At 63.0% G+C, this 26,681-nt stretch overlaps 3 protein-coding genes across 32 annotated transcripts in view; 2 read left to right on the top strand and 1 right to left on the bottom strand.

Moving 5' to 3' along the window:
• Positions 1 to 17,634, top strand: part of Chid1 (chitinase domain containing 1) — a 55,797-nt gene extending 38,163 nt beyond the window's left edge. For 15 of the 29 annotated variants that reach the window (XM_087211474.1, XM_087211470.1, XM_087211464.1 and 12 more), the window contains 4 exons: positions 1,479 to 1,580; positions 2,140 to 2,295; positions 9,309 to 9,389; positions 9,754 to 17,634. In XM_087211474.1, the coding sequence (XP_087067600.1) occupies positions 1,479 to 1,580; positions 2,140 to 2,295; positions 9,309 to 9,389; positions 9,754 to 10,201 (787 nt within the window). In that variant the 3' untranslated portion in view covers positions 10,202 to 17,634. Of the gene's footprint in view, positions 1 to 1,478; positions 1,581 to 2,139; positions 2,296 to 7,245; positions 7,335 to 9,308; positions 9,390 to 9,487; positions 9,531 to 9,753 lie in introns of all 29 variants that reach the window. The other 14 variants (XM_087211487.1, XM_087211484.1, XM_087211481.1 and 11 more) reach the window with 4 other exon arrangements.
• Tspan4 (tetraspanin 4) lies at positions 11,594 to 23,787 on the bottom strand. Of its 2 annotated transcripts, XM_013074655.3 has the most exons (10): positions 23,670 to 23,787; positions 23,293 to 23,456; positions 21,142 to 21,203; positions 18,756 to 18,835; positions 13,527 to 13,718; positions 13,347 to 13,421; positions 12,687 to 12,788; positions 12,477 to 12,608; positions 12,327 to 12,410; positions 11,594 to 11,990 (listed from the first exon to the last, which is right to left on the bottom strand). In XM_013074655.3, exons 4-10 carry the CDS (start codon positions 18,816 to 18,818, stop codon positions 11,922 to 11,924), a joined length of 717 nt encoding a protein of 238 aa, XP_012930109.1. In that variant the 5' UTR covers positions 18,819 to 18,835; positions 21,142 to 21,203; positions 23,293 to 23,456; positions 23,670 to 23,787; the 3' UTR covers positions 11,594 to 11,921. The 2 variants fall into 2 exon arrangements, with proteins under 2 accessions (XP_012930109.1, XP_004851713.2); XM_004851656.4 differs by lacking the exons at positions 21,142 to 21,203; positions 23,293 to 23,456; positions 23,670 to 23,787 and having other exon boundaries at positions 18,756 to 19,085.
• Positions 23,788 to 24,221: 434 nt separating this feature from the next.
• Polr2l (RNA polymerase II, I and III subunit L) lies at positions 24,222 to 26,218 on the top strand. The gene is made up of 2 exons (XM_004851641.4): positions 24,222 to 24,542; positions 25,950 to 26,218. The coding sequence occupies exons 1-2, from the start codon at positions 24,391 to 24,393 to the stop codon at positions 26,056 to 26,058; spliced, it is 261 nt and encodes an 86-aa protein (XP_004851698.1). The 5' UTR covers positions 24,222 to 24,390; the 3' UTR covers positions 26,059 to 26,218.
• The last annotated feature ends 463 nt before the right edge of the window (positions 26,219 to 26,681 follow it).

Below are 26,681 nucleotides of genomic sequence, written 5' to 3'. Positions count from 1 at the left end.
GGTGGTTAGGAGAGCTTTCCCTGGAAATAAGAATAGCTCCTGGATTTCCAGGAGGGATCCCAAGGGGATGGCCGCATGGCTGCTCCATCCAGAGCTACTGAAATTATAGACGCAGAGCACAGGGATCGCTCAGTTGTTTAGTAGCCACCTGCCATTCAAAATGACCCAATTTTTATTGACCGGCTCTCTAACCCAGTTCTTCAATGTGTGGGTTTAAAGGAAACAGATTTTACCAAAAAAACCTGGTGGTTTTGCATTTTAAGTTCCTCAGAACTTCCAGGTGTGGTGGGATACACCTGTGATCCCAGCACTCCGGAGGCTGAGGCAGGAGGATCACTGTGAGTTGGAGACCAGCCTGAACTACATAGTAAAGTTCCTCAGAACTCAGATGCTCAGTAGGGAGTAGCTACATCCCATGTTGCCTGAGAAAGTTCATCCTGGGTCTGAAGTCCTCATTCACTGTGTTCTTATTTCAGATCCATCAGCGTAGCTGGTCACTCAGCTCTCTCAAGCCTTTCCCATAGGTGCCTCACTCATAACCTGACTAAAGAAACTGTTTTACATTTCCTTCCCTTGAAGAAATATGCCTACCTGCTGTTAGGGGAGAAGGGTGAAAACTGAACGTGGCTGCTTCGAGCTGAGAAGGGGAAATGGCAGTCGGGATTTCAGGGACCTGCCTTCACCCCGTCCTCGCTGCAGTCTGCTTTGTGTCTAAGCCACAGTGCCCAGCGAGGCAGGTGGTGCCCTGAGGAGGCTTGGCCTCCCTGTGCTCACCCTGAACCATGGCCTTTGGGGCAGTGAAGGGGACAAGGGGCCTGCTAGACGCAGTCCCCACCCCTTGGCCATCACTGCAGAGTGTGTCGAGGAATAGTCACCCATGGCAGCGGCGTCCGCACCTGCGTGGGCACAGTGGGCAGCACTTGTGGGAGGCGAGCGTCAGGCCAGCCTCCCTCCCCTCCCCTTGTTCTGTGCAGCTGGCATGGCCCTGGCCGTCCGCAGCCTCCCTGTTCCCCTGGTCCCCTGGAGCTGTCTCCCTCCCTATGAGTCGGACTCTGGTCCCCCTTCTGTGGGGCTGGTCTCCCCACTGAGGGAGGGCTTCTGTCCCCTCTCACCGTGCCGGAGGGGAAGTGGGGGGTGGGGCACCCACCGAATTGGGGGAGACGTTGTAGGACAGAGGCCTAGGTGGGGTGCTATGCTCCTCGGTGTCTGTGGACAAGCAGGGGCCTCCGAAGGAGCCCACCCGTCCTGGAGCTTGGCTGAGTTGGGTACACTGTGAGCACCCGCCCCCTGCCCCCCAGAGCCTTTCAGGGGCAGGGAGAGCAGGACACTTCTGCTTGGCCTCAGCCCCCACCCTGGCTCCTGGAGGACGGCCCCAGCCAAGCAGCAGGCAGTCCCTGTCTCCAAGGCACAGGGACCCAGGACCCCCAGGGGCGCTAGACAGTGTGTCCTGACCCCAGCCACACCTCACCTTGTCACAGGACCGACCAGCTGGGCATGTTCACGCACAAGGAGTTTGAGCAGCTGGCCCCAGTGCTGGACGGCTTCAGCCTCATGACCTACGACTACTCCACGTCGCAGCAGTGAGTGCCTTGGGAAAAGGGGTCCGCACCCTGGCGTCTGGGCAAACAGCCCTGCCCGGGGCTCTGTGGATCCATGCACAGTGTCACCTCCTCTGGCCCAGGTGCCCCTGGTGGAAGCTGGTGGCCACCTGCCTAGCCTGTGCCCAGGAAAGGGGGGTCCTGTGGGCCCCAGTCTTCGGTTAGCACTGCATTGCCGGAGTCCACACATAGGCTCGCTGCCACCTCGTCAGGCCTGAGCCACCCTGCTCCCAAGGAGCTTGGGAAGCAGATGCAGCAGGCATCCGGCAGGAAGGACAGAAGGCCAGAAGGCCATGTGTCTCCTGACCCCTCCCCACCTGTGTCTCAGACGCCTGCCTGCCAGTCTGAGGTGGGGAGGCTGCACGCAATGCAGGTGGTACCTGTGCTGCTTTGTTGATGGCCCCTAGGGAAGGTCATTCACTCCCAGTTCTTCCAAGTCATGAGAGGTTTCACCCACAGCACAAGAGGAATGCACCCCTGGTGGCCGCCCATGAAACTGAGCTGCCTGCTGCTGAAACCCATTGCCCTGTTGTCCCTGCAGGCCTGGCCCCAACGCACCGCTGTCATGGGTTCAAGCCTGTGTCCAGGTCCTGGACCCCAAGTCCAGGTGGCGGAGCAAGATTCTCCTGGGGCTGAACTTCTACGGCATGGACTATGCAGCCTCCAAGGATGCCCGTGAGCCTGTCATCGGAGCCAGGTGCGCCCAGGGCCCTCCTGCAGTGCTTCAGTGGCACTCCCCCAGAAAGGGGTGAAGTGCTGGGCTGGGGAGGCCAGGGCTCCGGGCTCCTGGGCTTGGGGGTGGAGATGTGTGGCCTGGGTGGGCAGCCTTGGTCCTGTGTCTGTGCCACCCCACCTCAGCCCCAGCTGGGGGTGCCCACATCCCCCACATTACTGGCACAATAGCCTAGGGCTGCAACTGATGCTGTCCCCAAGCAGGGGTGCAGCATGGGCCCTAGGAGGATGCTGAGAGCTGGACACGTGCAGCTGCTGGGCTCGGGTGTGGCCAGCTGACCTTTCCTTCAAGTGCCAGCCTCCTGCAGCTGTGCCTGGCTAGGACCTGCTCCGGCCTTGGGTTGTATACTCTCAAGGGTCTCCTGCACCATACCTCGCCATGCGGCTCTGCTCCTGTGACTGCACCTGGCTGTGTTCTGCTGCAGCAGAGGCCACGGTTTCTGCTTGTTCCCTGTGTGCATCTGCTGCCTGTTGCCCCGCCACTGCTGAGCTCAGGAGTGGTCGCAGAGTCCGGTTCTATCATGCCCTGAGCTTGGATGCCCCGTTCAGTTTTTATCAGAGAGGAAGGCTGTGGGTAGGCTCCACAGCTCTCTCCATCCACCCTCCTGCTGCTGCAGCTCCCGGAACACTTTCAGGTTTTCTGTTTGGCTGTGGTTGCTGTTCACTATTTCTTTTGCCTGGTCCGCTTTGCCACTATCCAACCAGTGCTCTTTCATCTCACAAGTAGCAGGTCTGTGTCTCGAGATTGGTTTCAGGTTTAGTTTTACATCTTCCTTGTCTCTGCTGAACCCTTGAACTTGTGGGATTCCACAGCTTGCTATCCGCATCTGTTCATCCTGAGTCTGAGTCCACTCTGGGCAGTCCCATGGGCGGCTGTGGCCTATGCTGCACCCCTTCAAGCCTGGTGCTCCAAGATTCCATGCCACACTTCTCATGGGCTTCACCCTGGGGACACTGGGTGTGTTACATCCTAGCAAGCCTTCCGTCTTTGTTCTGAGCTCAGGAAAGTCACCTGGAAGCTCGAGACCTTCCAACTTCCCTGTGGTCCTTTCCCAGAGGGTGGGGTCCAGAGAGCGATATGGGTTGGCCCTGCTCTGGGATTCTCTGCAGGTTCCCTGGGGCAGGTGAGCAGGCTGTCTGCTTTGTGCTGAATGGCAGTGTGCTGGGGCGGGGGTCAGAGCTGACCCAGTGGCCCTTGGCTGGACCTGTGGTTCTGTAGGGGTGGCAGTCAGCAAGGGAGTTAGGGAGCTTCTCTCCACTGAGCCCGGTTCTTCCCACTCTGAGGATGGTCATCAGGGCCACCCCTCACTAGGCCACCCTCTGTTGGTCACTCTCTTGGGGATGTCAGGATAGGCTGTGCTCCTAGCCACGGTGGGGAGTGGTGGTCCCATTCCCCTCTGTGTCCACATGGCTGGGTCTGGGGTCTGGGCTCCTACAGAGGCCTGGGCTGACCACCTAGTGGATTCTGGCTCTGGGCTCAGCTGTGCAGACAGGGTGAGGCAGGGCCTGGCTCAGAAGGGTAGACAGGGTGGGTAGTATGGTGGCCTGGAGCTTTGGAGGGTGAGAGCCCAGCCTTGGGTGAGCCTGTGGGCTGAGCTTGGAGATTTGGGGCACCATGAAGGCCCCTTGGCAAGCTGATGTTGGGAGGGGACATGGGTCCTTGCTGGGGTAATAACTGCTGTGTCCCTACTGCAGGCATGGGGTGCTCGGAACCTGGCCTCCCAGCCCCTGTCCGTCTGTTCTAGCCACCGCTGCCCTGTGCTGTGGGTACAGCCATCCTCTGACACTGGGACTCTTGGGGAGGCTCTGGAAGCCTTGCTGGCATCCCTTGTAACCCTCCGTCACTCAGGGTATGGTGCCTGGCTCCAGAGCACTGGGTGGGGCAGCATGCAGCACTGGAGCTTCCCATGATACAGGGGAAGAGGTTAACTCCCAAACCTGCAAGATACCCGAAGCTCGAGTTCATGTTCTTTAAAATTGAAGAATGAATGCTAGGAACAATGGGGGTTAAGAGTAGGAAAGATTTATTGAGAGAAAGACAGCTTCTGTCTAAGAGAGACAGAAGGGGGACCGGAAAGTGGGTTACCTGCCGACCCTGCTTCTCAAAGGCTTTTTTTTTTGGTACTGGAGATCAAACTCGGGACCTGGCCCTTGTGAGGCAGGTGGTGGAACCACTGAGCTAAATCCCTGACCCCTCAAAGGTATTTTATGGGACAAAGCCATGAGGTGAGGCGGGTTCAAGGTGGGGCAAAACTATAGTCAGCTGGGCCCAGGATTTAGCCCAGTGGCACCGAGCCTACCTCACAAGCGCAAGGTCCTGAGTTCGATCCCCAGTACAAAAAGAAAACTATAGTCAACTAGTAAGATTGCAAGTACAGTTGCTTAGGTAATACTGATCCAGTGAGAGACCACAAGGTGGGCAAAACTATGGTCAACCACTAAGATTCTGACAAGTATAGTTGCTTAGGTGATGCTGATTAGATGGGGATCCAGTGGGGAAGCAGGTCACCTTGCAAGCGTACAGGGAACGAGCAAGGATTTTCAGTGAGGGGCGGCTCAGGGCTCTTTCACTTACCTATCTACAGTATCACACAGACCCCAGCACCCCAGGAAGCCTGGCCAGTGGGAGCCAGAGGAGCGTTCCCTGGCTGCAGAGGGAGGTTTGCCACCCCGGCCAGGCTCCGAGAGGGAGCTGAGGTGCTGGCCTGGGGCTGCCATGCTTCTCCACCCCGCTGCCACTAGGTCTGAGTCTGGAGTCTGAGGCTGAGCTGTTGCAAGGCTGGTCCCTCCGGAGCTCTCTCCTTGGCTTGCAGATGTCTTCTGCGTCCTCATGAGGTCTTCCGGGTGTGTTTCCGTCTCCTTCACTTCTTTGCGTTTTTGGTACTAGAGTTCAAACCTAGGGCGTTGCTGTGCTGAGCCCATGCTCTTCCCTTGGCACCACAGCCTGGCTTAGGAGGGCAGTCTCTGGCAGGGCCTTCCCTAATGCCTCATTTTAACTTGGTCACCTCTGTAGAGATTGATTTGCCAACTACAGACATCCCAAGGTACTGGGGATTAGGCCTCCCACATACAAGTTTGGGGACACACTAGGGCTGATGAGATGGTACAGTGAGGTGGCAGCAGAAACTGGAGGACTTGTTGCCACTGCCACCACCCCTACCTCGGCCAGAAACACAGGCACCCAGCCCAGTCAGATCTCACAAGCAGCAGCGGCCTCCAGATGGCCAAAGCACCATCCTTAATTGTTCTGCAAGGGCCTGGGGGCTGGGCTCAGGAATTCTGATTATGGGGGTCCATGTGTCAGTGTGGAGCCAGCACAAATCTGTGCACACAGCCACGTAGACACTGCCCTCAGGCCTCCTGGCCTTGGCGGGGCTGGGATTCTGGGTTTCCCCTGCAGGGAGAGGTGGTGCTGCCCCTCCTGCCAAGCTTCCTCCCTGCCTAAAGCACCCCTCACCTGGGCCCCTGGGCCTGTGTGGCACGGGGGAGTGGTGTGGGCACTGGACAGACCTGGACAGGTGGTGGCTCCTGCTCAGCCTGGCCTTCCTGGGGTTGGGGCGGCAGTGTGATACCCACTCTGCGGGCTCCCCTGTGAGGGTTGAGACTGTGTGTGTGTCCTCGGGGCCCAGTGACACTCCCCTGTCCCGGTGACATCCAGCCCTTTGCTGTAGACCACCCACCCACGCCCTCCCCTCTGGCTCCCGTGGTCTTGCCCACCTGGGTCATGAGCCTTCAGAGACAGGGCTGGACAGGTCTCCTATCTGCGGTGCCCTGTGGGGTCCCTAAGCTGGCTGGAGTCTTTTGTCCCCGTCTGTCCTGCAGGCTCGTCTGTCCTCATATCAAAGCCTGCTCGTCGAGCTGAGGTGACCGAAGTGACCTGTGGCAGGTCTTCCCCAAACCCTGGGCTCACCGTGTGCTCTTGGCCCCAGGTTCCTGGCACTCACTGCGGTCCCTGTGGTAGAACAGGGAGCTGCCCCAGCCACCCCACAAGCCCAGGACCATCACTGTGCTCCTGCAGGCTCCTGGCCTGTGCTAGGGAGGAGGAGAGGGCGTGGTGGGTTCAGCTGGCACACTGCTGCCACGACCCCCAGAGGACCCAGGCCTGCCACGGGGCTGTAGCAGAGGCAGTGAACCTGTGGCACACATGCCCAGAGGGCTGTTTGTATTGTTGAAAGCTCAAAAAGGTTCACCATCACAGGGCTGCAGGGTCACCCTTGGAGTTCAGAGGTCATTCGCACTTGAAGCTGTGGCAGGCCGGAGAGCATTGTTCCCAGGCCGGCTTGGGGAGGTGGCCCTGCAATCAGTCTCCCCCAACCAGTGCCCACAGAGCCCTGCTGGCCTCACACCCCTGCCGTGTGCACCAGGGGGTCCCAGAGAGGCCGCCGTCTATGCACTTGGGCCACCTGAGGATCGTGAGTAGGCTGCTGTCTGCATAGGCCCTGACCCAGCAGGAGCCCTGGCAGGGGCCATAGGGGCTGCAGTTCCACAAGGTCCCCACACCTGGGGCTCCATGATCTCACTAGGCCCCTCAGCCTCCCGGCAGCCCAGTCCTAACCAGCCCCAGTTCCAACTGCAGCACCTTCTTGTGCAGCTGCTGCCAGCCTATGATGGGGGACACAGGCGGTTGGAGCTGGTGACACAGCAGGCTGCAGGGTGTGCTGTCACCCGGGGGCTTTGCTTGGTGTTGTCTCCAGCAGTAGGTGGGCACCAAGCCCTCACAACCCATGTTGCCCCCAGCCTGGCCTTAGTGCTGCCAAGCCTGTCCCTGCCCCTTCCTCCTGAGATTCTGTCAACCTGCTTCACCCAAAACTCTATTTCTCCAGGCCAGGTGTGAAGGTTACCTGGGGTCATGGTCATAGCCTGTTGCCTTGGAACCAAATCCCTTTGTAGGAGACACATTCTGTGCCATCTGCAGGGCTGGGGGACACTTGGCTGAGCAGAATGTGGCCCCATGCACCTGGCCAGGCATCGTGGGCACCTTGGCGGTTGGCTGCTCCCACGCAGGTGAGCGCCAGATGTAGGCACAGGACCCTTATGCACCCAGGGCTGTTTCTGCCCTTTTGGAACGAAATTGTCACTAGAATGGCCTGCCATCCCATCAGCCCCCAGCTCTGGCCCTTCGGCCCTCCAAGGCAGTGGGGGCAGGCTGCCTGCCATCTGTGTGGCCCGAGACACAGCCAGTGTCACTCAGGCCAACCACTCTGTGGGCCTGGCCGGCCTGGCCAGCCATCTACCTGAGGTAGAGCTGGGGGTGCGCTCTGCAGAGTGGTACCTGCTCAGCATGGCCAGGACACTCCTGGGGGAGCCCTGGTGTTCTCTGGGCAGTGGACACCCAGTTCAGCTCCAACAGCAGCCAGGTTCCCGCCACCAGGCAAGCCCAGGCCCACTCTGAAGGGCTTCCCTGGTGCCCTGCTGGGACGAGCTGCCCCCAGTGCCCACCGGAACTGCCTGGCCTCAGCCAGGCCCAGGTGGGAGGCAGAGGCAGCAGGCAGAACTGAGTTTGGCCTGGCCTGTGTGGCCCATGCTGTCCCTCCAGGATCCTGGCCCTTGGGGGTGGCTGAGCCCCTCAGGTCTCCCAGGGCCTAGAGGAAGCCCCAGACCCAGGCCTTGACTTCTGAGGCACTTGGGGCTCCGTATCCCAGGGCAAAAGACGGAGGTCTGGGTGGCCACACCCTATCCTCCCAAGGGCCCAGCCCCATAGCTTCACCCTCGGGCTGTGCCCGGCCTCTCTGCGGCCAGCGCCTGGCCCTCACTTCTCCACCCTGGTTCCAGGGCCTGCTTGGGGCTACCCAGCCCCTCTGCCATAGCCTTGCATCCTGGCTTCCTCCGGAGCCATAGTGGACATGGAATGGGAAGCTGCTGAGTGCCCTCTAACGGACTGTATCCTGATGGTCTGAGGGGATCCAAGTGGTTGACAGTTGGGGCTGGGCCTGTGCTTCCTTAGGGAGCAGATCGGGGCTTCCCAAAGGGATCAGTGAGGACCAGAAGGCCTGAGCCCCTCAGAGCAAAAGTGCCCTGGGGCATGTTGCAGGGCGGGCCCAGCTGGCTTGAGTAAATGGCTCTCAGGCTGCTGCCAGGGGTGTAGAGGAGCCACTCTTTGGGGGGCAAGTCCCACATCACCCCTCCCAGTGCCACCCCCACCTGGGTAGCAGGCCCCTGGAGGAAGACCCGTGGGCTCTGTTCTGCCGTCTCCTCTGTGCCTCGAGCCCTGCTGGGTCTGGGAGGGCGGAGGCCTGCAGTCACCCCAGCTCACACCCACCTCTACGCTGCCCTGCCTCAAGGATCTGGGCACTGCTGGCCACAGTAACAGCCGACCCTGCCCTAGGACAGTGGCCTCCGCCCAGCTTGGAGTGTAGCCTTGCCTGGCCGGGCACCTTGGGTAAGGAGACATCCATGTGCCACCCATCCCAGATGCCTGTGCCATGTCACCCAAGTGCTGTCCAGCAGGGTGGCCTCTGGCCCTGTCCTCAGGACCCAGCAGGAGCTGCAGAGAAACAAGAGGCTGCCAGAACCATCCACCTGTGGAGCCATAGGCCCAGCCTCACAGGCCACCTGCCCTGGCCTCCAGCGTGCCATGGCCTTCTGTCCTCCTCCAGCTTCTCATGTCCCGGTCCTGGCCCCATCCTCTGATCGGGCAGGTGTAGTCCCTGAATCCTGGGCTCCTGATGCCCAGGAACGACCTGCTGTCTCCTTAGCTGGGTGGGGAGCCCAGGCCTCCCATCTGGGCTCTGGACAGTGTTTGGGGCACACGTCAGTTCTGCAGAGCAAGTGGTGAGAGGTCTCCACGGTTACTGAGGCACTCTTGGAGAGCCTGGTGCAGCAGGGCCTGGGTATATTGTCACCCTCTTCCTCCAGCACAGGGCAGTGGCACCTCAACCTGTGGCCCCTATGCTCTCCCTTCCGTGACAGCCACATGGGCCAGGTAAGGGTGGCTGTGGGGTGTGGCCGGCACCCCCACCCACACCCTGACCTCTCCAGGTACATCCAGATGCTGAAGGACCACAGGCCCCGTATGGTGTGGGATGGCCAGGCTGCAGAGCACTTTTTCGAGTACAAGAAGTGAGTGGGGTATGCACCACCACCAGTGTGTGCAGGGAGCCCTGGGTGGGCTGGGAAGCACCGGAACCAGGAGATGGACAGTCCCTCTTACACTGCAGGAGCCGCGGCGGGAGGCACCTGGTCTTCTACCCAACTCTGAAGGTAGTGCCCTGCATGGTGGCCAGGGGAGGGCTGGGGATATGGTTTGGGTCAGAAGCAGCAGCCCTGCCCTATAGTGACCCTGGCCACTGTGTAGGAGTTTGTAGCTACTAGAGGCCTTTGGCCAGTTCCCAGGGCATGGGGGACACGAGGGGCCGGGCAGCTCCCAGGGCATGGCGGGGGGAGGGAAGGCTGAGCAGGTCCCCATGTGTGTTGGTGCCTGAAGTCCCTGCAGGTGCGGCTGGAACTGGCCAAGGAGCTGGGCGTCGGGGTCTCCATCTGGGAGCTGGGCCAGGGCCTGGACTACTTCTACGACCTGCTCTAGGCTGTGCCCCCAAGCGGATGTGGACTATTCGCAGCCGTGCAATGGCCATGTGAAATACAGACCTCATTCTTTGTTCTGTGATGTCTGCTGTGGCCCTGGGAATCCACGCTCATGTAGGGAGTGCCAGCCCTGCTGCTGGGCCCTCACTGCCACCTGCCACTGGCCAGGGGACAGCCCGGCCCAGGTCCCTCACCCGGTTCAGAGGTTGGGCTCAATCCCAGACTCCTCCGCACCTGGGCTGCAGGAGCCACCCCATACCCTGACCCCACCCCCAGGGCCCGGACCCTGCCCAGCTCTGCTCAGTGTCCAGTGGAGGACCCCCCGGCCGTGCTTGGGATGGGCATCATAATTAGGCAGAACCAGGTATCGGGCTGTGCCCACCCCACTCCAGCCGAGGGCTGTCCACCATCCACTCCCCACTGTCCCTGGGTCCCAGAACCCCAGCTGGCCCTGGGGGCCCCCACCCCCTCTGGTACCCAGTCCCTGGTCCCTCTGGCCTGAGTGGATGGATCTGCCTGCAAGCAGACACCCTGGTCAGGACTCTGCCTCATGACTCCTGTCCCCCAAACTGAGTTGTGCAGCTGGGGTCCTAAGGGCCGGGATTGGGGGGCTGGCCCCACTCTGGGACAACTGAGCTTGGCATGGCAGCTGGTCTCACTTTCCCACCAGTCGGCCTACCACTGGCAGCACCCTGCCCTGACTGGAAGGGGACCCTGGGATGGTGGTTCAGGGCACCATGGGGGACAGGCTGTGTCCACAGAGGACGCCGCTGCTTTGGGGAAGGGGTGAGGCAGGGCTGGGGCAGACAGGAGGAACCATTGTGGGGACAGCACCACAGCCCCACCTTCCCTGGTCACATCGGCATGGTGTGTGGTGGTGGCTAGACATGGGCTCAGCCCCACACTGGCCTCAAGGGAGCCTGGACCACCCGCACCCACATGTGCATAGCAGGTGCCAGAAGTGGCTCCCAGCTGGCCCTGTGAGGAACGAGTGGCCAGAGTGGCATGGGTCAGAGACTGTCCTGGTCAGGGTCTTGGGTTGGGGTAGTGAGGCTGCTCCTAGGTTCTGGTTCTGAGCCAGCAAAGTCAGGGGTGTAGAGGTGCCGAGAGCTGTCAAGACAGCATGGTCAGTCTGAGGGGCCTGTGCTGTCAATCAGGAGCCGCCAGGACTGACCAGTGCCAGGGCTGGGGGCCAGGCAGTCGAGGTCAGGCAGGGGAGTCAGAAGGGGCTGAGCGGGCAGGGAGGGTCCCTGGGCCGTCCTCAGAGGCTCCAGTGGTTTTGTTCCCAGGGATCTCCCGCCCGTGTGACTTGGTCCGCTCAAGCTGTGTCCAGACCACTGACCATGTTTTCATGGGTTGAGGACATGGGACACATACAGGCTGGTGCCCAGGGCCTAGGTCAGCGCCCTGGGGAGCTGTGTCCCAAGCCCATGGGTGGGGCCCCCAGAGACTGGAATGGAGGCAGTGTGCAGTCTGGAGACCAGATGCCCCTCGGCTCTCCAAGTGCGCCCCGACCCGAGCCTTACTCCATCACCCCTCCACTCGGCCCCCAGTCACAGGGACTGTCCTAAGTGGCTTGAGGCACGTGGGCCTTTTTAGTTAACCCTCGCCTGTGAAAAGGGGACTGCTTCTCATGGCCCCGGGTTTAAGTCCACACAGACTAAGGAAAGGGCTGGGGGTGCTCAAGAGGGCACGAGGAGAGGCAGAGCAGGTGCCCCAGGCCCCACCACACAGGCACGAAGTTAGGGGGTGCCCTGGCACACAGCCAGCGACAGTGCCGCTCACGCTCTTTATTAAATGCACCTGGAGCCACAGCTCAGCGTGGAATGTGACGATGAGGCCCAGCCCCGGAGCACCAGGACCAGCGGGGTCCGAGGCCTCCCCGTCCACCCCAGCTGACCCTCCACCTGGTCCCGAAACTCTACAGCCACCCTCGCCAAGGTGCCGGCGCCTCTCGTGCCCAGCAGCGCAGCGCAGCACAGCAAGTCATGGGTGGGAGTGACGGGCTTGACTGTGGCCATGTCCCCACTGGGCAGTGTCCTTTGGCAGAGAAGCAGGCTGGCCGGTGCCCTAGGTGCAGTAGGTGTCTGCCTTCACCACTTGGCAGTACATGGTCATGGCAAAGGTCAGGCCCAGAATCTGTGGGGACAGGAAGGGCTGGGCAGAGCTGCTTCAGGGGACCCCTGGGTGTCCCACCCACCACAGGCATGTGTCCCCGCCCTGCCTAGCCTGCCACACCGCCAGCCTGGCTGTGGCCACCTGAGTGTGGCAGGACAGACCTGCTCGGCCTGGAGCCCTAAGGCTGGGCTGCCCCCCCAGTCCCGAGACCCCAGGCAGCCAGCCCGGGGCTCCCAGAGGGCACAGGGGCTCTGCACCTGGAGACACTGGAGGCCACCTCTGTCCAGGACTCACTCCTCTGACCCATGCTTAACCCCACCCTGTCACAAGGGTGTGTGTGTGCCCAGCCCCACACACCTGCACCAGTGCCGTGCACAGCCCGAAGACACCCACAGCCAGCAGGTTCTCCTGGAGCCAGGCCTTCACCGTCTCATAGCAGGGCTGCAGGAGAGTGGGGTCAGTGGCCACCCTGGCCCCCACAAAATCCCCTCTCTGGGTTGTACTTACCGCCTTCCACCACGTGCCAGGCGCATGCAGCCCGCATCTGTCACTGAACTCCAGACAGCAGGAGTCAGGTACACGCGTGGTGTTGTACACCTCAAACCAGTCAGTGTAGTTGGAGACGCCACAGCAGCGGAACTGGGGAGAGCAGGGTTGGCTGAGGTGGGAGAAAGCAGGGCAGCTGCTACCCCGCCCCGAAGCACCTGCCTGCCTCACATCAGTCTGGATGATGCTCCAGGCGTTGGTGAGCCCCACGTTGCCTGGTGTGCCGTACAGGTGCAGGCCCTTCTTCAGGTCTTCCTGAGCATAACTATCGATCTAGGGGTGCAGAGGGCTCAGCGGGGCAGGTGCCTGCCTCCCTCCCTCCCTGCTTCCCAGTCAGTCCCAGCCGCCCAGGCCTCCCACACTCCCAGAAGCACCCAGGACCTGGGGCAGCGTCACAGGCTGGGGCTTGGGGACCTGAGGTGCAGGTCATGGGTCGAGTGGATTCATGGCACCCATCTAAGTACAAACAGGCCTGCCTCTGCCCTACAGGGAGGTCTGGGCCTGCAGACTCCCCAGGAGGGAGCCAGCAAAGCAGCTGGCTCCAGGGCCAGGCATGGCTGTGGATGCCTGGAGCACCCCACCATGCCCCAGGTAGGGAAAGGTCTGCAGAAGCTCCTGCAGCAGTGTCACAGACCTGTCCTGGTAGAAACAGGTGGCCAGATAAAGACGGGGGACACTGGCAGGGACTGCCCCGCAGTCTGCTCTCAGACACAGCTCCCACTCAGGGCAGCCACAGAGCCGCACTAAGCCACTCCCCCCCCCCAGGCCCAGCTCCCAGCAGCTGCTGTCCATCTGCCCCGGCCCCACCAAGCCCATGCGCTCAGCTCGTACCTTGTCAGTATAGGCAAAGAAGAACACGGTGATGGTGGCCTCCAGCAGGAGCACCAGCAGCAGCAGCACAAAGAACTGCGGGCAGGTGGGGTCTGGCTCAGGGACGGCCCAGGCCCAGTGCCCTGCCTCTAGGTGAGGGTCCCACCAGTGCTCCAACTCCCCACATCCCTCAGCACTCACAGTGAGCAGCAGGCACTTGTTCTCCTTGAGGGCCCCGATGCATCCCACGAAGCCAATGGCCATGACGCAGGTGCCACTGACAATGAGCAGGTTGGCAGCCGACAGGGATGGAAAGGAGGACGACAGGGTGGCAAAGTTCCCCTGTGTGGCAGCCAGCCAGATCCCAACGCCCAGGACACCACAGCCTCCCAGCTGGACGGCAGCACCAGTGGGGGACAGGGATGGGGACAGGGTGAGGTACCCTGGAGGAGCAGCTGCCATGCCCCTCGGCATTCGGGACACGGCCTGGCCAGAGGCAGGACGTGGCGGCTGTCGCAGGCTTGCTGGTCGCCTGGGAGCCCACCCCATGTTCTGTGCACAGCCAGGTTGGCACAAGCCCACAGAGCACTGGGGACCAACCCCGGCCCAAGGCAGCTTGGCCATGGGTGCCTTCCCTGGCGTCTCGGCCCCTCTGAGCAGCCAGCACGCCACCCTGCCTGTCATTTCCTGCCCCGTGCTTCTGCTGCGAGCCAGCACCTACGCCTGACATTTAGACAGAAAGCACTCCTGAGTACTGCTGGCTCAGGGCCCCCGGGGCTGGGCTTGGGGCTTGCAGGACCCTCCCTCTTGTGACCTGGGCACCAAGCTGGCTGGTGTGCCCTGGCTGTGACCCTGGTCCTGAGGCTCCTACCCAAAAGAGCTTCGTGGGGCTGGCAGGAGGTTTTGCTGCACCCACTCAGGTGTGGCTACAGGTGGGACATCACGAGGGTCCCCCAGGAGAGGGGCGCATGTGTCCAGCGTGCCATAGTGCCAGGTGACATCCTCATTGGAGGGTTTGTTCTCGCAGCCCTGAGGTTAGCGTGGGTCTGCTGGCTCTACAGAGACCCCCTTACCAGGACCAGCCTTGGCCTGGGCCTGACTCATGGATCACCCACAGGGACAGTGCTGTCACGGTGCTGAGCAGGTGGGGCACCTTGTGTTCAGGACGGCAGCACTCTGGCATCAGGGAGCGCAGGAGCACCTGGCCAGGTGCTGGCTCAGTCCACACTGCCATCCTGAACACAGGCTGGGGACGGCCCAGGTCCTCAGAGCCCTGCCATCCCTGGGCCCACTCAGGGCCCCGCTATTGTGCATAAGTGGCACCAGGCAGAGCCATACTGAGCTCGCCCAGCTACCACCAGGGTCTGAATCCCCAGGCTCAGGGAGGAAGGGCAGGCAGGGGTCCCAGTCCCCCCATACCTGCACATGGGAAGGCTGGGTGCCACAGGGTCTCAGGTGGCCCTGGACGACGCTGACCCCAGCCCTTCACACCTGGGAGGGTCACACCTCAGGGTAGAGCTCCAGGCCTATGGTGGCAGATGTCCAGCAGAGGGAAGGGGCCAGCACAACAAGGAAAATAACCACGTAAAACCCAAAATGCCCACGCTGTCCGGCTCTCCCTTCCAAGGACAGCTGGCAGCTCTGTCAGCAGGAAAACGAGCCACTATTACGACCCTGGCCCTGTGGGACTCAGAGGGCACAGGGAGGACACTGCTATGCAGAGCAGCAGGTACCTGTTGGGGGGGGGGTGGCCACTCCAGGCAGGGGTGGAGGGGAAGGGTCCCCAAGTCAGCCCTGTTGGGAGGGACCCTCAGCCTCCATGAAGGCTCCACGAGGCACCCTGCCCCACCCACATGGCAGAAGACACCCACCCCTGCAACCCGACGGCTGTCACCACACGCAGACACCACCAGCCCACGGCCTCTGGGGCTCCTCACCGCACTGGCAGTGTCACCTGCCAGGTGTACCCTGCCCCCAGCACCCCTCCTGTGCTCGCAGGAGGTAAAATCACTGTACCTGTAATTCTGAAAATGTGTCTGTGAGTGCAGCTTTTAAAACATTTTGGCAGGGAAATTACAGCCCCAAAGTGCAGGAGAAAATGGACTCAGATTCAGATCCATGGGCCGATTTGCAAGGCTGGAGAGCTGCGTCTGTCCCAGGTCAAATGTGGGAGCCGGACCCCCACCTTCCCACCCCACCGGGCAATGTCCCCCAGCACCTGAGCCCCAGCCCCGGGAGCAGAGCAGCCCCTTCGCTTCTTCTGTGCTGCACCCCAGGCCAGGCCAAAGTCAGTGGGCACAGACAGCCCGAGAGGGGCCCTAGCCCCACGAGCCCATCCCGCCTGCACAGCATCTCCTGGTTGACTTCCACCCAGCACAGCTGGCCTGGGCACAGCCCAGCTACCAGCTTCCACCCTGGACTTCCCCAGTTCCCAGGCCCTTGCTGCAGGCGGTGATGCCATGACAGCCCTGGACGGCTCACCAGGGTCACCCCGACACCTGTCCAGCCCTGGCCTGACCCAGGTGCCTAAGCCTCTGCTTCTCCACTCTGTGCTTCTGGGTTGGCCCGAGGCTGGGTATGGGGGACCCTGTGCCCACTCCAGCCCACGAGGGCGAATGGCAGCCAGCCCTCTGCCCAGCGCCCCTTCAGCCATATGGCTCAGGGTAGCAGATGGCATGGCAGCCACGTCTTTGGAGCAAGTGAGGGCTGGGTCCCCACAGGGGCCGAGGCTGTGTCCAGAAGCCCTCTGCCTGGTGGGCGGGAATTGCCATCTTGACTGGGATGCCAGTTACGCAGGAGGAGTGTGCTTGTCCACTCACACAGAGAATGACTGGTGTTCTGAGGCCTCCTGAGCCCTGGCCAGTCACTGCCACGGTCCATCAGGGGCCGAGTCCCCACCAGGCAGCACAGCAGCCCTTCCCTGCTAGCCCCATAGCTGCTGTCACCGGCAGCAGAGGGATGTCCCCTGTGTGTCTGACTCTGCCCCGCCCCTGCTGCACCAGTCTGAGAGCTGTGGTCCCTCAGGAATCATCTCCTCTCCTCAGAGGCCAAAGACCCAAGGCCACAGGCCCTGCCCACAGCTGCTGTCAGCTTTAGACAGGGGTCTGAGACAGGGTTTCCTTTGGATGACAGAATGTGTGCTGAGGCTGCCAGCACAACAACGCAGGTAGGGTGGGATGGCTGGTCCCCTCCCAGCACAGAGTAGGCGGACACAGGGTCTCTTCCAGCCTGGGGTCCGGTAGGGTTGGTACAGGTCACAGGACAGGAGCTGAGGGGCCTCCACACCTGTTTACCCCCATGTGGTGCAAATGGAGAAACTGAGGCCTCGGGGAAGGAAGGACTTACTCATAACCCTTGGTGTCTGGGCAGCAGAAGGGGGCTGGCAGGCAGGGCTGCCCGCGTCTGGCCCCCGCTAGGCCTGGACCGCCCCTGCAGGGAGCAGCTGGAGCTGGGGAGTCATGTCTCAAGCAGCCACGGCCACATCCTGGGGAACCGGGCTGCACACCCAAGGCCCAGGACCAGAGGGCCACAGTGGAGCCATGCAGACAACCTCACCCTGCTGGCTGCCCCAGGACGGGGGTGGGGGGAGCCAGGCTAGGCCGACTCCCCCAGCCCTGGGGACCTGAACCTCTATTATGAGCCGAGCTCTGCTGGCAGCAAGCCCGCTGACAGCCACGAGGCCTGACAGAGGGTCCCAGAGGCCAATAGCTCCAGCCCCCCACCACGAGCCAGGGCCTACGCCCAGCCCTCTCCTGTGAGGACAGGGCTGCCGGGAGACACCCAGCCCATCCAGCGACCCCAACCCCAGAGGAAGGCTGGACAGAGCTGAGCCACTGCCCATCAGAGGCCTACTGCAGGAGAACGGATGCCCATGTACCCAGCATGAGGTGAGTGTCCCACTGGACTGCAGCTGCTCAGGGAGCCCCAGGGGGCCCACCAAGGCAGCGATGGGGGTACATGCCTGTGTCTCATTGAGCATGGGGACAAAAGCACGTCAGGTTCCAGGAAATGGGTGCTCCGGCCACTGCTGCTCACAGTCACACCCCTTCCCCAGCCAGAAAGGAGCTCCAACCAGGACAACTCTGGGACAAAGTCAGGTGGACATCACACCTACCAGGCCATCACAGCCACCTCTGAGCAAAGCCCACGAAGTCCTTCCACAAGCATTCAGCCCTTTCTGTGTGGGCAGGACTTGTCTCAGACCCACTGGGCACCTGGCTGGGGTGGGGAGAGGCTGGGACTTGTGCCAGACATCATCGGCTGAGGTTACACCTGGTTAATAAAGGGGCTGTTTTCCAGCCCAGATGTCCCTGCTGGCTGCGGGCTTGTTCTTTCCAGGGGCAGGAGGCCAGGCAGCAGGCAGCAGTGTGCTCACTCTGGAGCTGGCAGTGAGGCCTGGAGCTCCACCTGGGCCCTAAGGACGGGGTGGCTCTAGGGCAGGGACCTCCCTGGAAGATGCCCCTCCATCCCCCTGCAGGCGGTGGCAGGGAGGAGGAGGAGAGGTGTGGCAGGTGTCTGCTGACCCCACACTCACCTGCTGCCCACCCTTCCAGTAATACCTACAGCTGTCAGCTCTATCATGCTGCCCCTGCGGCCCCTGGGCCCTGCTCCCCCGTCACACGGGCACCTGCAGCCATCCCTGTCCATCACATGCACGGGACAGCTGCTGGGCTCTGCCACACTAAGCTAGCCAGCACCCGGCAGAGCCCGCCACACCTGCCCTCATCTCGGCCCTCCCAGGAGCCTCCCGAAAGGGACTGTAGGGAGAGGCCTCTGTGCACTCCCACAGGCAGCCCAGGCTGTGACCCAGCCCAGGGACTCCACCCCCGTCACAGCAAGGCCAGGAAAGAAAGGAGGGTGAGAAGACAAATCCAGTTTTCTGCAAATGTGGCCTGACCTCTACCCTGCACAAACGGGCACCCCTCACCCCGTCATGGGAGGACCCAACTGGCTCAGAGCGGCAGAGACCCTGGAATGACCTTGGCTATTTCTCCCCCAAGCCTCCGAAGAAGCCCCAGGCCCAGCGTGCAGTTACACTCACTGGCCCAGCCGCCCCCCCAGTCGGGGCCTATCTGAGCCTGAGCCTGCAGCAGTACTGTGGGGCGACAACTCTGCCCCCATCTAGGCAGCAGGGGCGGCCCTCTCCTTGGTGGTCCCCACACACTCATCTGGGCAAACCCCAGGGCACCCTACAAAGTCAGGGGCGCTCTGCTGCCAGAGGGGGGCCCGGGAAGCCAAGCGCCTCCCCAGTTCCTGGCCACCTGTGCGGGTCACCCAGCCCTCGGGACAGCCCCTCGGGGCCACCGCGACCCCGCACCCAGTCGGGGAAGCGGAGTGGGGGACTGGAGGCGGGGCGGGGGGCCCAGGCCGGAGGCCCAGGCGGCGCCCCCAGCCCCACCTCCCGCCGCAGCGCACGTGCGCGCGACTCACCCAGAAAAGCAGGTTGAAGGCGAACATGAGGTACTTGACGCCCTGCAGGCACCCGCGCGCCATGCTGCAGCGCTTCAGCTCTAGAAGGAAGATGAAGGACAGGTCCAGGTAGAAGACCACGTACTTGCTGCCCCGGGGCGCCGAGTAGCGCGCCTGGGCCGCCCGGGGCCCGGGCCCCGCGTGCAGCCCGAAGAAGGCGCCGCCCGCGTCCGGGCGCCCGCCCGGGCTGCTGCCGCGCCGGAACGGGCCGGGGCTCTTGCCCTCGGGCGACGGGCTGCGCCGGTACGCGGACTCGTCTGTGCTCGAGCGGCGCATGGCGCGGAGGCCGGGCCGTCAGCGCAGCGCGCCCGCCGCCCCGGGACGCCCCATGCCCGCCCGCCCGCCGTGCTCCCGGCTGGTTCCGCCCGGCCCGGCCCGGCCCCGCGGTGCAGCGGGCGCGCGGCGCGGTCGGACCCGGCACCTGCCCGCTTCCCTGCGCCCCACGCCGCCGGCCAATCCCGCGCGGCCCCGCCCCACCGGCCGGCCAATGGCAGCGAGCCCGGCCCCGCCCCTGCGCCTCGCCGGCCGGGTGGGAGAAACAGCTGAGACCCCGGGTTCCGACCCGACCCGAACACCCGGCCGGCGGGCGGCAGGGACCCCACCACGCCAGGGATGCAGAGCGCCAAGCAGTCAGTGGTGACCCAGCTGCTGTGGCTGGCAACTTGGGGCTGCTCCGGTTTGGACGTCTGGGGAGCCTTGAGTACTGGGGAGAGAGTGGTGGAGCCCAGGACACAGGAGCCAGAAAGGAACCCAAGGAACCCGAGCCGGCTCTGCGGGCCTAGGATGCTCAGGTGGCCTGTCCAGTCACCCAGGGGCCGGACGCAGGGCCACACAGCAACTGCTCATCAGACTCTGGTGGAACCATCTTCAGAAGTCCGATATTTCTGAACAAGAGGCCTCAACTTTCATCTGCACCAGCCTGAATGCGAGAGCACTGTGGATGCTCATACTTCAGCCCCTCACACCTGCAAGCAGCTCCCTCAAGGATGCAGCCCCAGCCCCTCTGGCCCGGCCCTCTGGGGAGGAAATCAGCATGGAGCCAGGACACCCCACTGGCCTGCTGTGCAGAGCTCTGTGCCTGGGCTCCCTGGGCTCTGGACTGAAGCCACGGTGGTCACAGCAGTGTCCACCCATGCACAATCCTGGAAGGTGCAGTCCACAGGGAGGAAGGCATGGACGTGAGGGTGCCTATTGGCTGGGCTGGCCAGCTCTGGAAACCTCAGGAAGGGCCAGGACTGCAGCAAGCACAGGAACCCTGGTGCCCAGCGAGCTCCCCCACATTGGGACCTGGGCTCCTGGCACCAGCCCTCTTCTGCCTCAAGGGCTTGGCGGGGAACTGCAGCCGGACCCTAAGGCCAACTCCAGGGTCCCAACCCTCGGGTGGGGGCAGGAGGGGTTTCCCAAGGGCCCCCTGCCCATTGTTCCCATGAGGGAACTGGGACAGGGAAGGGACAGAGCTGGGACTGCACAGCCAGAAGCAGAGAACCTGACCCTCAGAGCACCAGGAAGCCAGGAAGCAGATGGCAGCTGATGAACCCACCAGACCCCTGGAGGCCCCAGCAGCCCCTGGCCCAACTCGACTGCCCCACGTCAGACTCGACCACCCCAAGCAGAGATGGACACAGGGCCAACCCAGGTCAGAGTGCACAAGCCAGACCAAGCATCCAGACACTACCACAACCCACACGCTGACCCTGCTCCATGGGGCAGCCACCAGGCCAGCCCAAGGTGGCCCTGCAGCCCAGAGCCAGCCACCATGGGACAGCTGGACCCTGGACTGCCCGCCTGGCCCCAAAAAGGCCAACTAGGGGCATGGGGGGCAGGGAGCAGGGGCCACAGGCTAAGAGCGGGTCCTACCCAGGCAGCAGCCCCAAGCCCACCTGTCCAAGCCTGAGTGGCCCGGATGGGAAGCCACAGCACTTACGGACACGGCTCCCTGAGAGGACCCTGAGCGTCGGGGCAAAGGGCATGCAGAGGGGAGCCTGGCTGGATTCCCGCCCCGAGTCCCTGGCCCAGGGTGCCCACCCTGTACTCCTCTCACTTGCAGACTTTACATGCCACACCCCTGGGCAGAGGGGGACAACCTGACACCAACAGGGCCCAAGGGCCAGGCAGCTGAGGAGGTCCAGGTTCACAGGGAGGCCACAGGCTGCCACCAGTGTGGGGCCCTGGCATCAGTGCCTAACCAAGGGGCCTAGACACCGGACCTGCAGCCCCTGGTACTGTCCCTGGAGCCCAGCCCTTACCCGCAGGGGCCCCCCAAGGAGACAGGCACAGAGATGGCATCTGTGCCAGGACCCAGGACAGTCACATCCTGACCGGCCAGGCAGGCCCTACCTGGGCTCACCCGGGAAGGTGCTCCAAGCCCCTGTCTGGAGAGCAGTCAGCACGGCCAAGGCAGCGTGGGCCCTGCGGGAGAAACAGCAGAGTGCAGACCACGCCACCCCTCAGTTTCCACCCCAGCCACCCGTGACCACAATGGAGAGGCTCCTGGGGACCGGTGCCAGGGCCAGGGAAGCCCTACCCCATGGCTGGGCCGAGGGGCACAGCCACATGTAAGGGCCAGACCTCTGGCCAGTGGCCCAGCCAGGCAGCTTCCTCAGACTCCAGGCAGATGCACACTCCTGGAGCATGCGTGCTTGGACATGTGCTTGCATACAGACATGAGGACACAGGCCAGGGCACCGGACCACATGCCCAGGGTCCCAGAGCCCGCACTGTGCACTTCCTTCACAGCACCCCACACTCTGGCCTTCTCAGCTCTGAGCAGAGGGATCCCCCTGCTCAGGAAGGGGCTCACACTCCCCGAAGCCACCCAGCTGCGTCCCATGAGGCCCACCCATCTGCCACCAAGGCCCCAAACAAGGACACCTTCAGCTGTGGGAGTGGGAGTGGGAGTGTGAGCAGCAAGGAGACCAGGGTACCCTCCTGGCCAGACCTCAGTCCTGCTCAAAGAGGGACCTCCCCAAACTGGAGCTTGCTCACAGCGGCCTGGGGTGCGCAGTAGACTGGTGGTGCAGCCAGACCCAGGACTCCACACCACCTGGCCAGCCCAGGACGCAGAGTGTAGTGGACCGGCCCACACTGGTGCCCAGGGCAGGCCACTGCCTCCCAGGCTGAGCTGGCTCTGAGGAGGCAGGGAAGCTGCGGCCCCTTGTCCAGCTGCACATCCTGCCCTGCTGGCCCTGGGCAGGGGCGCAGCAAATACTGGCCAGGGGCGCAGCAAATACTGGCCAGGCAGGCTGACCACCCACGCAGAAGTGGGGCCCACAGCCTGGGCAGGACCATGCCAAACCCAGGAGAGGAGCCGGGAGAGGGCAGCCCCCCAGAGGTCCTGTGGCCTCCGGACCCCAGCTGAGCACCTCCCCACACTTCCTCGGGCAGCTTGCTGCTGGTCATATGGATGTAGGGTGGGGACATAATTAAGACAGGAAAGGGGGAGCAGTGAATAAAGGGTGCGGGGGTGCCCCCGCCCCGTGACCCATCCCCTACAGGAAGCACAGCGCCCAGCATGGAGGCTCTAGGCAGCTGGGAGAGCGTGCTGATGCTCCCAACCAACACCCCAGTCCAGGCCTGCCCGTGGCTCAGCAGGGCAGGGTCCACCCAGCCCAGCAGCCACCTCTGTGCAGGCCCACTCCCAAGGGGCCCCCTGGACAGTGTTTGTGAGAAGTGCCAGGTCAAGACAGCAGGGGGCGCCGGCATGCGGGCAGCAGCACACCCTCTGGGTGAACACCCATCGGTCCAACCCAGAGCGAGAGGGTGCAAATGTGGGGGTGAGGCTGGGGTCCTGGGGAGCAGCACCCTTCGTGCGGAGGGAACTGGGCCCCTCCTAGTGGAAGGCTGCTAGTCCCACCAAGACACTACTGATGGGGAAGCCGAGGCTGGGACCCAAAACTAGAGGGTAAGGTCAGCTGAACCTCTTCCCTGGGCCCTGCCCTCCCGGTGGCTGCCTGTTTCCAGGGCAACACTCTGGCGGGAGGGGCTCACAGGCCAGAACTTCAGTCACGGGTTTCCCCTGGCCCCTGGCAGGAACCGGAGCACGCGCCCTCCCTGCTCAGGGTTCCTCAAGTACGGACACCAAGCCCTGCACCCTGGGCTCCCTCCTCTCCCGCTGCTGCACCTGAGGAGCTGGCTCGGACCCCAGCCCGCTCTGACACCCAACACCCACAGAGGGGCTGCGCCAACCAGGGTGGAGGCAGGGGCAGCCAGGACCCTTAGGTCCAGCACGGTCCTGCGGACCAGGAGGGGCACGCGCAGGGGCTGGGCGGGTGATCGGAGTGGAGGAAGGAGTCGGGGGCGGGAGTAAGGGTCCGCCCCCTCAGGCTCACACTCGGAATTCCCGGAATGTCCCTCGCCCTGGTCCCGCTTCCCAGCTCTCCCAGAGTAAACAACTCGTCCAGGCAGGGGTGGGACAGGCCGGGCCCCAACTCCAGGTCCCCCGGGTCCCCACTCGTCCCCAACGTCCACCCTGTGGACTCGGGACCCCTCAGGTCCTCACCTCTTCGTCGCGGTGCGCGGCCGAGTCCGACTCGGGCCGCGCCACTCCTGGCCCCGGTGCCCCTCCGCCCAGGCAGGATGTGCGTCCACTCGGTCCGGGGCGCAGAGAAGGGAAGTGGCCTCTGCGCGTGGCTCTGCACGTGGCCCGCCGTGGGGGTGGCAGAGCTGCGGGGGGTGGGGACACTTCATGCCCCACCAAGGCCGAGTCCAGGGTCCCCCCCGAGGGCAGCTGGCAGGACCCTGGGACCCAGAGCGCATCGCCCCGGCCGGCGACCCGAGCGCACCTCCTCCCGCCCGTCTCGCGGCTCCCCCCAGTACCCCCATCAGCACCCAGTCCCCCAGGTCCTCGGCGCCCGGTCCCCTCGGGGGAAGGCAGACCTGTTGCCCGCAGAGGTCCTGCAGGCACAGCGTCTGGGCCGGGGCCAGGATCGCTGCAGTTCCGCCGAGGGCGCCTCCTCCACGCTGCCCGCCCTGACCACTCGCTTCGCTGAGCTCCCTGGCGGAGAGGGGCAGGCGGGAAGCAGCCGTCAGGGCTCAGTCACTGCGGCCGACGTCCTGCAGCGGCGGCCCAGGGGAAGCCGAGACGCCACGGCCGGGTTCCCGACCGCCGAGGGCAGGGGCTCGAGGCTGGGACCCCTCTACCACGGCCTCGCGCCCCAGGCAGCCCCCACCCCAGCCGCGCCACTTGTTTCCGCAACTCGGCTGGCTTGGTGCACTCGGGCCTCGAACTAGTGCGTTCGGCTCCCGCTCGGGTGGACTTGGCCTGCGGGACCCCCGCCCTCGGGTGCCGTACCTGCGCGCGCAACCTCCTACTGGGCGCCGCTACCGCCTCGAAGATGTCAGTCAAGCGAACACGAGAAACGCAAACGGGCGCTATAGTCTTTAGGCCACGCTCGGGCCCCGTAGCACTGGGACGTACCACCGCGACGGACGGGGGCTGCTGCTTGTGCTCCTGCCGCGGACGTGCGGCCCTCCGGAGCCGCGGGTCTGCTCAGGGTAGACTCGCTGTGGCGGGGGCCAGACGGCAGCAGGAACAGGGCGGGGCCGGGCCCAACAGAGATGGGCAGGGCCGGAGCTGGGACGGAATCGGCCCCGCCAAATGGGCGCACCCAAGGCCGGACCTGCGGCTACGCAGCGCGGCTCTCCAGTCGTCGCCATGATCATCCCGGTTCGCTGCTTCACCTGCGGGAAGATCGTCGGCAACAAGTGGGAGGCTTATTTGGGACTGCTGCAGGCCGAGTACACCGAGGGGTGAGAAGCCGGGCCTGCGAGATGGGTGGCGGCGGGGCGGGGGTCCCGACGCCGGGCCCGGGTCGTGGGGTGGGGTTCTGTAGCGGAGGTGCGTGGCCCAGCTCCTCCATTTCCACAGGGCTGCTCTTCGTTTGTGCTGCTGCAGCCCCCTCGGGGCTGGGGTCTGATCGCGGGGTGGGAGGCTGATCCCGCCAGCGGAGAGTCGCTACTATCAAGATTTTCAGGCCTGGGGCTGGGAATAGTTCAGTGGCACCGCGCCTGCTTTGCAAGCGCAAAGTCCTGAGTTCGATCCCCGGTACAAAAAAAAAAAAAAAAGATTTTCAGGCCTGATCTCCTCAAGCCCAGCTATCCCTTCTCTTCTGAGGAGAGCGTTGCCCCCTGCGGTCTGAGGAGATGTGGGCCTCAAGCTCCAGTTTCTTGGGGACTTCTGAGTGTCATTCCAGAGGGTCACAAGCGCTTCCTCACCTCCAGCAAAGCATAAAGCTTCCTCTGTCCCTCTGCTCCCTGGCCTAGACTTGTATGCTCCCAAGCCCACCTCATGCCTTGTTGGTCCTTTCAGATGCAAGAGACTTTCTCCACTTAGGAGTTCTCACGGGCCTCTTTCCTCACTACCATGCCTTTCCACCCCTGTTGGAGTCTGGCCTTCAGCCGCCCTCAGGGAGCTGTGTCTTGGTCACCTGTGAAGCCTTAGCTCCTGTGTGCACCTGTACATACCATAGGACAGCCTAAGCTGAGTGGGCTTCTGGAATGACCATCGTGGGTGTGAGTGGCTGAGGTCTCCTGCAGATACCATGGTCAGACACCCCCCCTAATCCAGCCTCCCCGTGCCCAAGCTGCCATTGGGGCCAACAGGGTGGGACTTCCCTGAAGGCCTCAGGGTGACTAGATTCTAGGGAAGTTGAAGCCTCTTAACTGGTTTGGGACATGGTGGGTCCCTGGGAAGTGGCATTTCTACCTGGTTTGGGGGAGCAGAGCTGGGTAAAGACCCCACAGGCAGCGAGTGGCTTTTGTGACCAGGGTGAGGCCCTGCGCCTGCTGAAGACTACTGGGGTACATGGAGCCCACTGTGTGAGCTAGGTGGGGAGGTCTGAGAATTAGCAGTTTGGTGAGGGTCCAAATACCTTTGGAAACCCCGAGAAGCAGCCCCAGCCCTAGGTACAGAGGCAAAAGCAGGAACAGGAAACAGGTGAGAGCACAGGACACAAGACTGAAGGTTGGAAGAGGGATCCACATACTGAGTGGATGAGACTCAGAGCTTAGAGAGTAGATGGGAGAGGATCGCCCCCCTGAGGTCAGCCCTGCTGCTGCAGAGATGAGCAGGCATTGCTCACCAGGGAGGTGGGATGCGGGCTCCAAGCCAGTGCAAACTGGCAACCAGTCAGCCTCACTGCTTTTCCCTCAACTTAGGGACGCCCTGGATGCACTAGGTCTGAAACGCTATTGCTGTCGCCGCATGCTGCTGGCACACGTGGATCTGATCGAGAAGCTGCTCAACTATGCACCCTTGGAGAAGTGACCACTGGAGAAGATTCCTGTCTGCTGACCATGGTGGACACATATCCTGCTGAGTTCAAGCTGAGGCCTCAAGGAGCCAGAAGCAATACCCGGCCACAGCCATAGGGGAAATACTCCCCATTCTAGAAAGAATCTAATAAAATTCTTTGCAGAACTACCAAGAGGTCCTGCCAGTCCGCCTGGCTTTGTGGGACTCCCTGCATTGGTGTCCCAATGTCCCTCATCCTACTTGAGGCTGCATGGCCCAGCTCCTCCATTTCCACAGGGCTGGTCTTCATTCTGCTTCATGGTCCCATCCCTCTATTAGGAAGTTGGAGGCAAGGACTCAGCCCAACCCTTTGTGCTGCTGCAGAACCTGCAGTAGGCAGAACCCCTGGCTCTCTAGGCCCTGACCTTCCAAGGTCTGGGCCAGTCTGAACATCAGGTAGTCCTGCAGTAGGGTCTTTCACTGGGGGCCTGCCTGTGAGTCTCCTGCAGTCCACTGGGCCAGCTAAGTGGGAGTGGATGCTGCCCTCACTGCCCAGGAGATGAGCTGTCCACAAGGTAAATAGCCCAAAGGGTGGGGGTTGATAACCACCTCCCACATTGTGGGCCCCCAGCCCAGAGTAGCTGCAGAGGGAGGGA

This window comes from Heterocephalus glaber, unplaced genomic scaffold (genome assembly GCF_053883595.1).
Source record: "Heterocephalus glaber isolate CG9 unplaced genomic scaffold, H.glaber_assembly_v1.0 deba00001428, whole genome shotgun sequence".
In the NCBI taxonomy this organism is placed as follows: domain Eukaryota; kingdom Metazoa; phylum Chordata; class Mammalia; order Rodentia; family Bathyergidae; genus Heterocephalus; species Heterocephalus glaber.
Note: the sequence above shows the minus strand (reverse complement) of the source record. Positions and strands in the feature narration are given on the sequence as shown.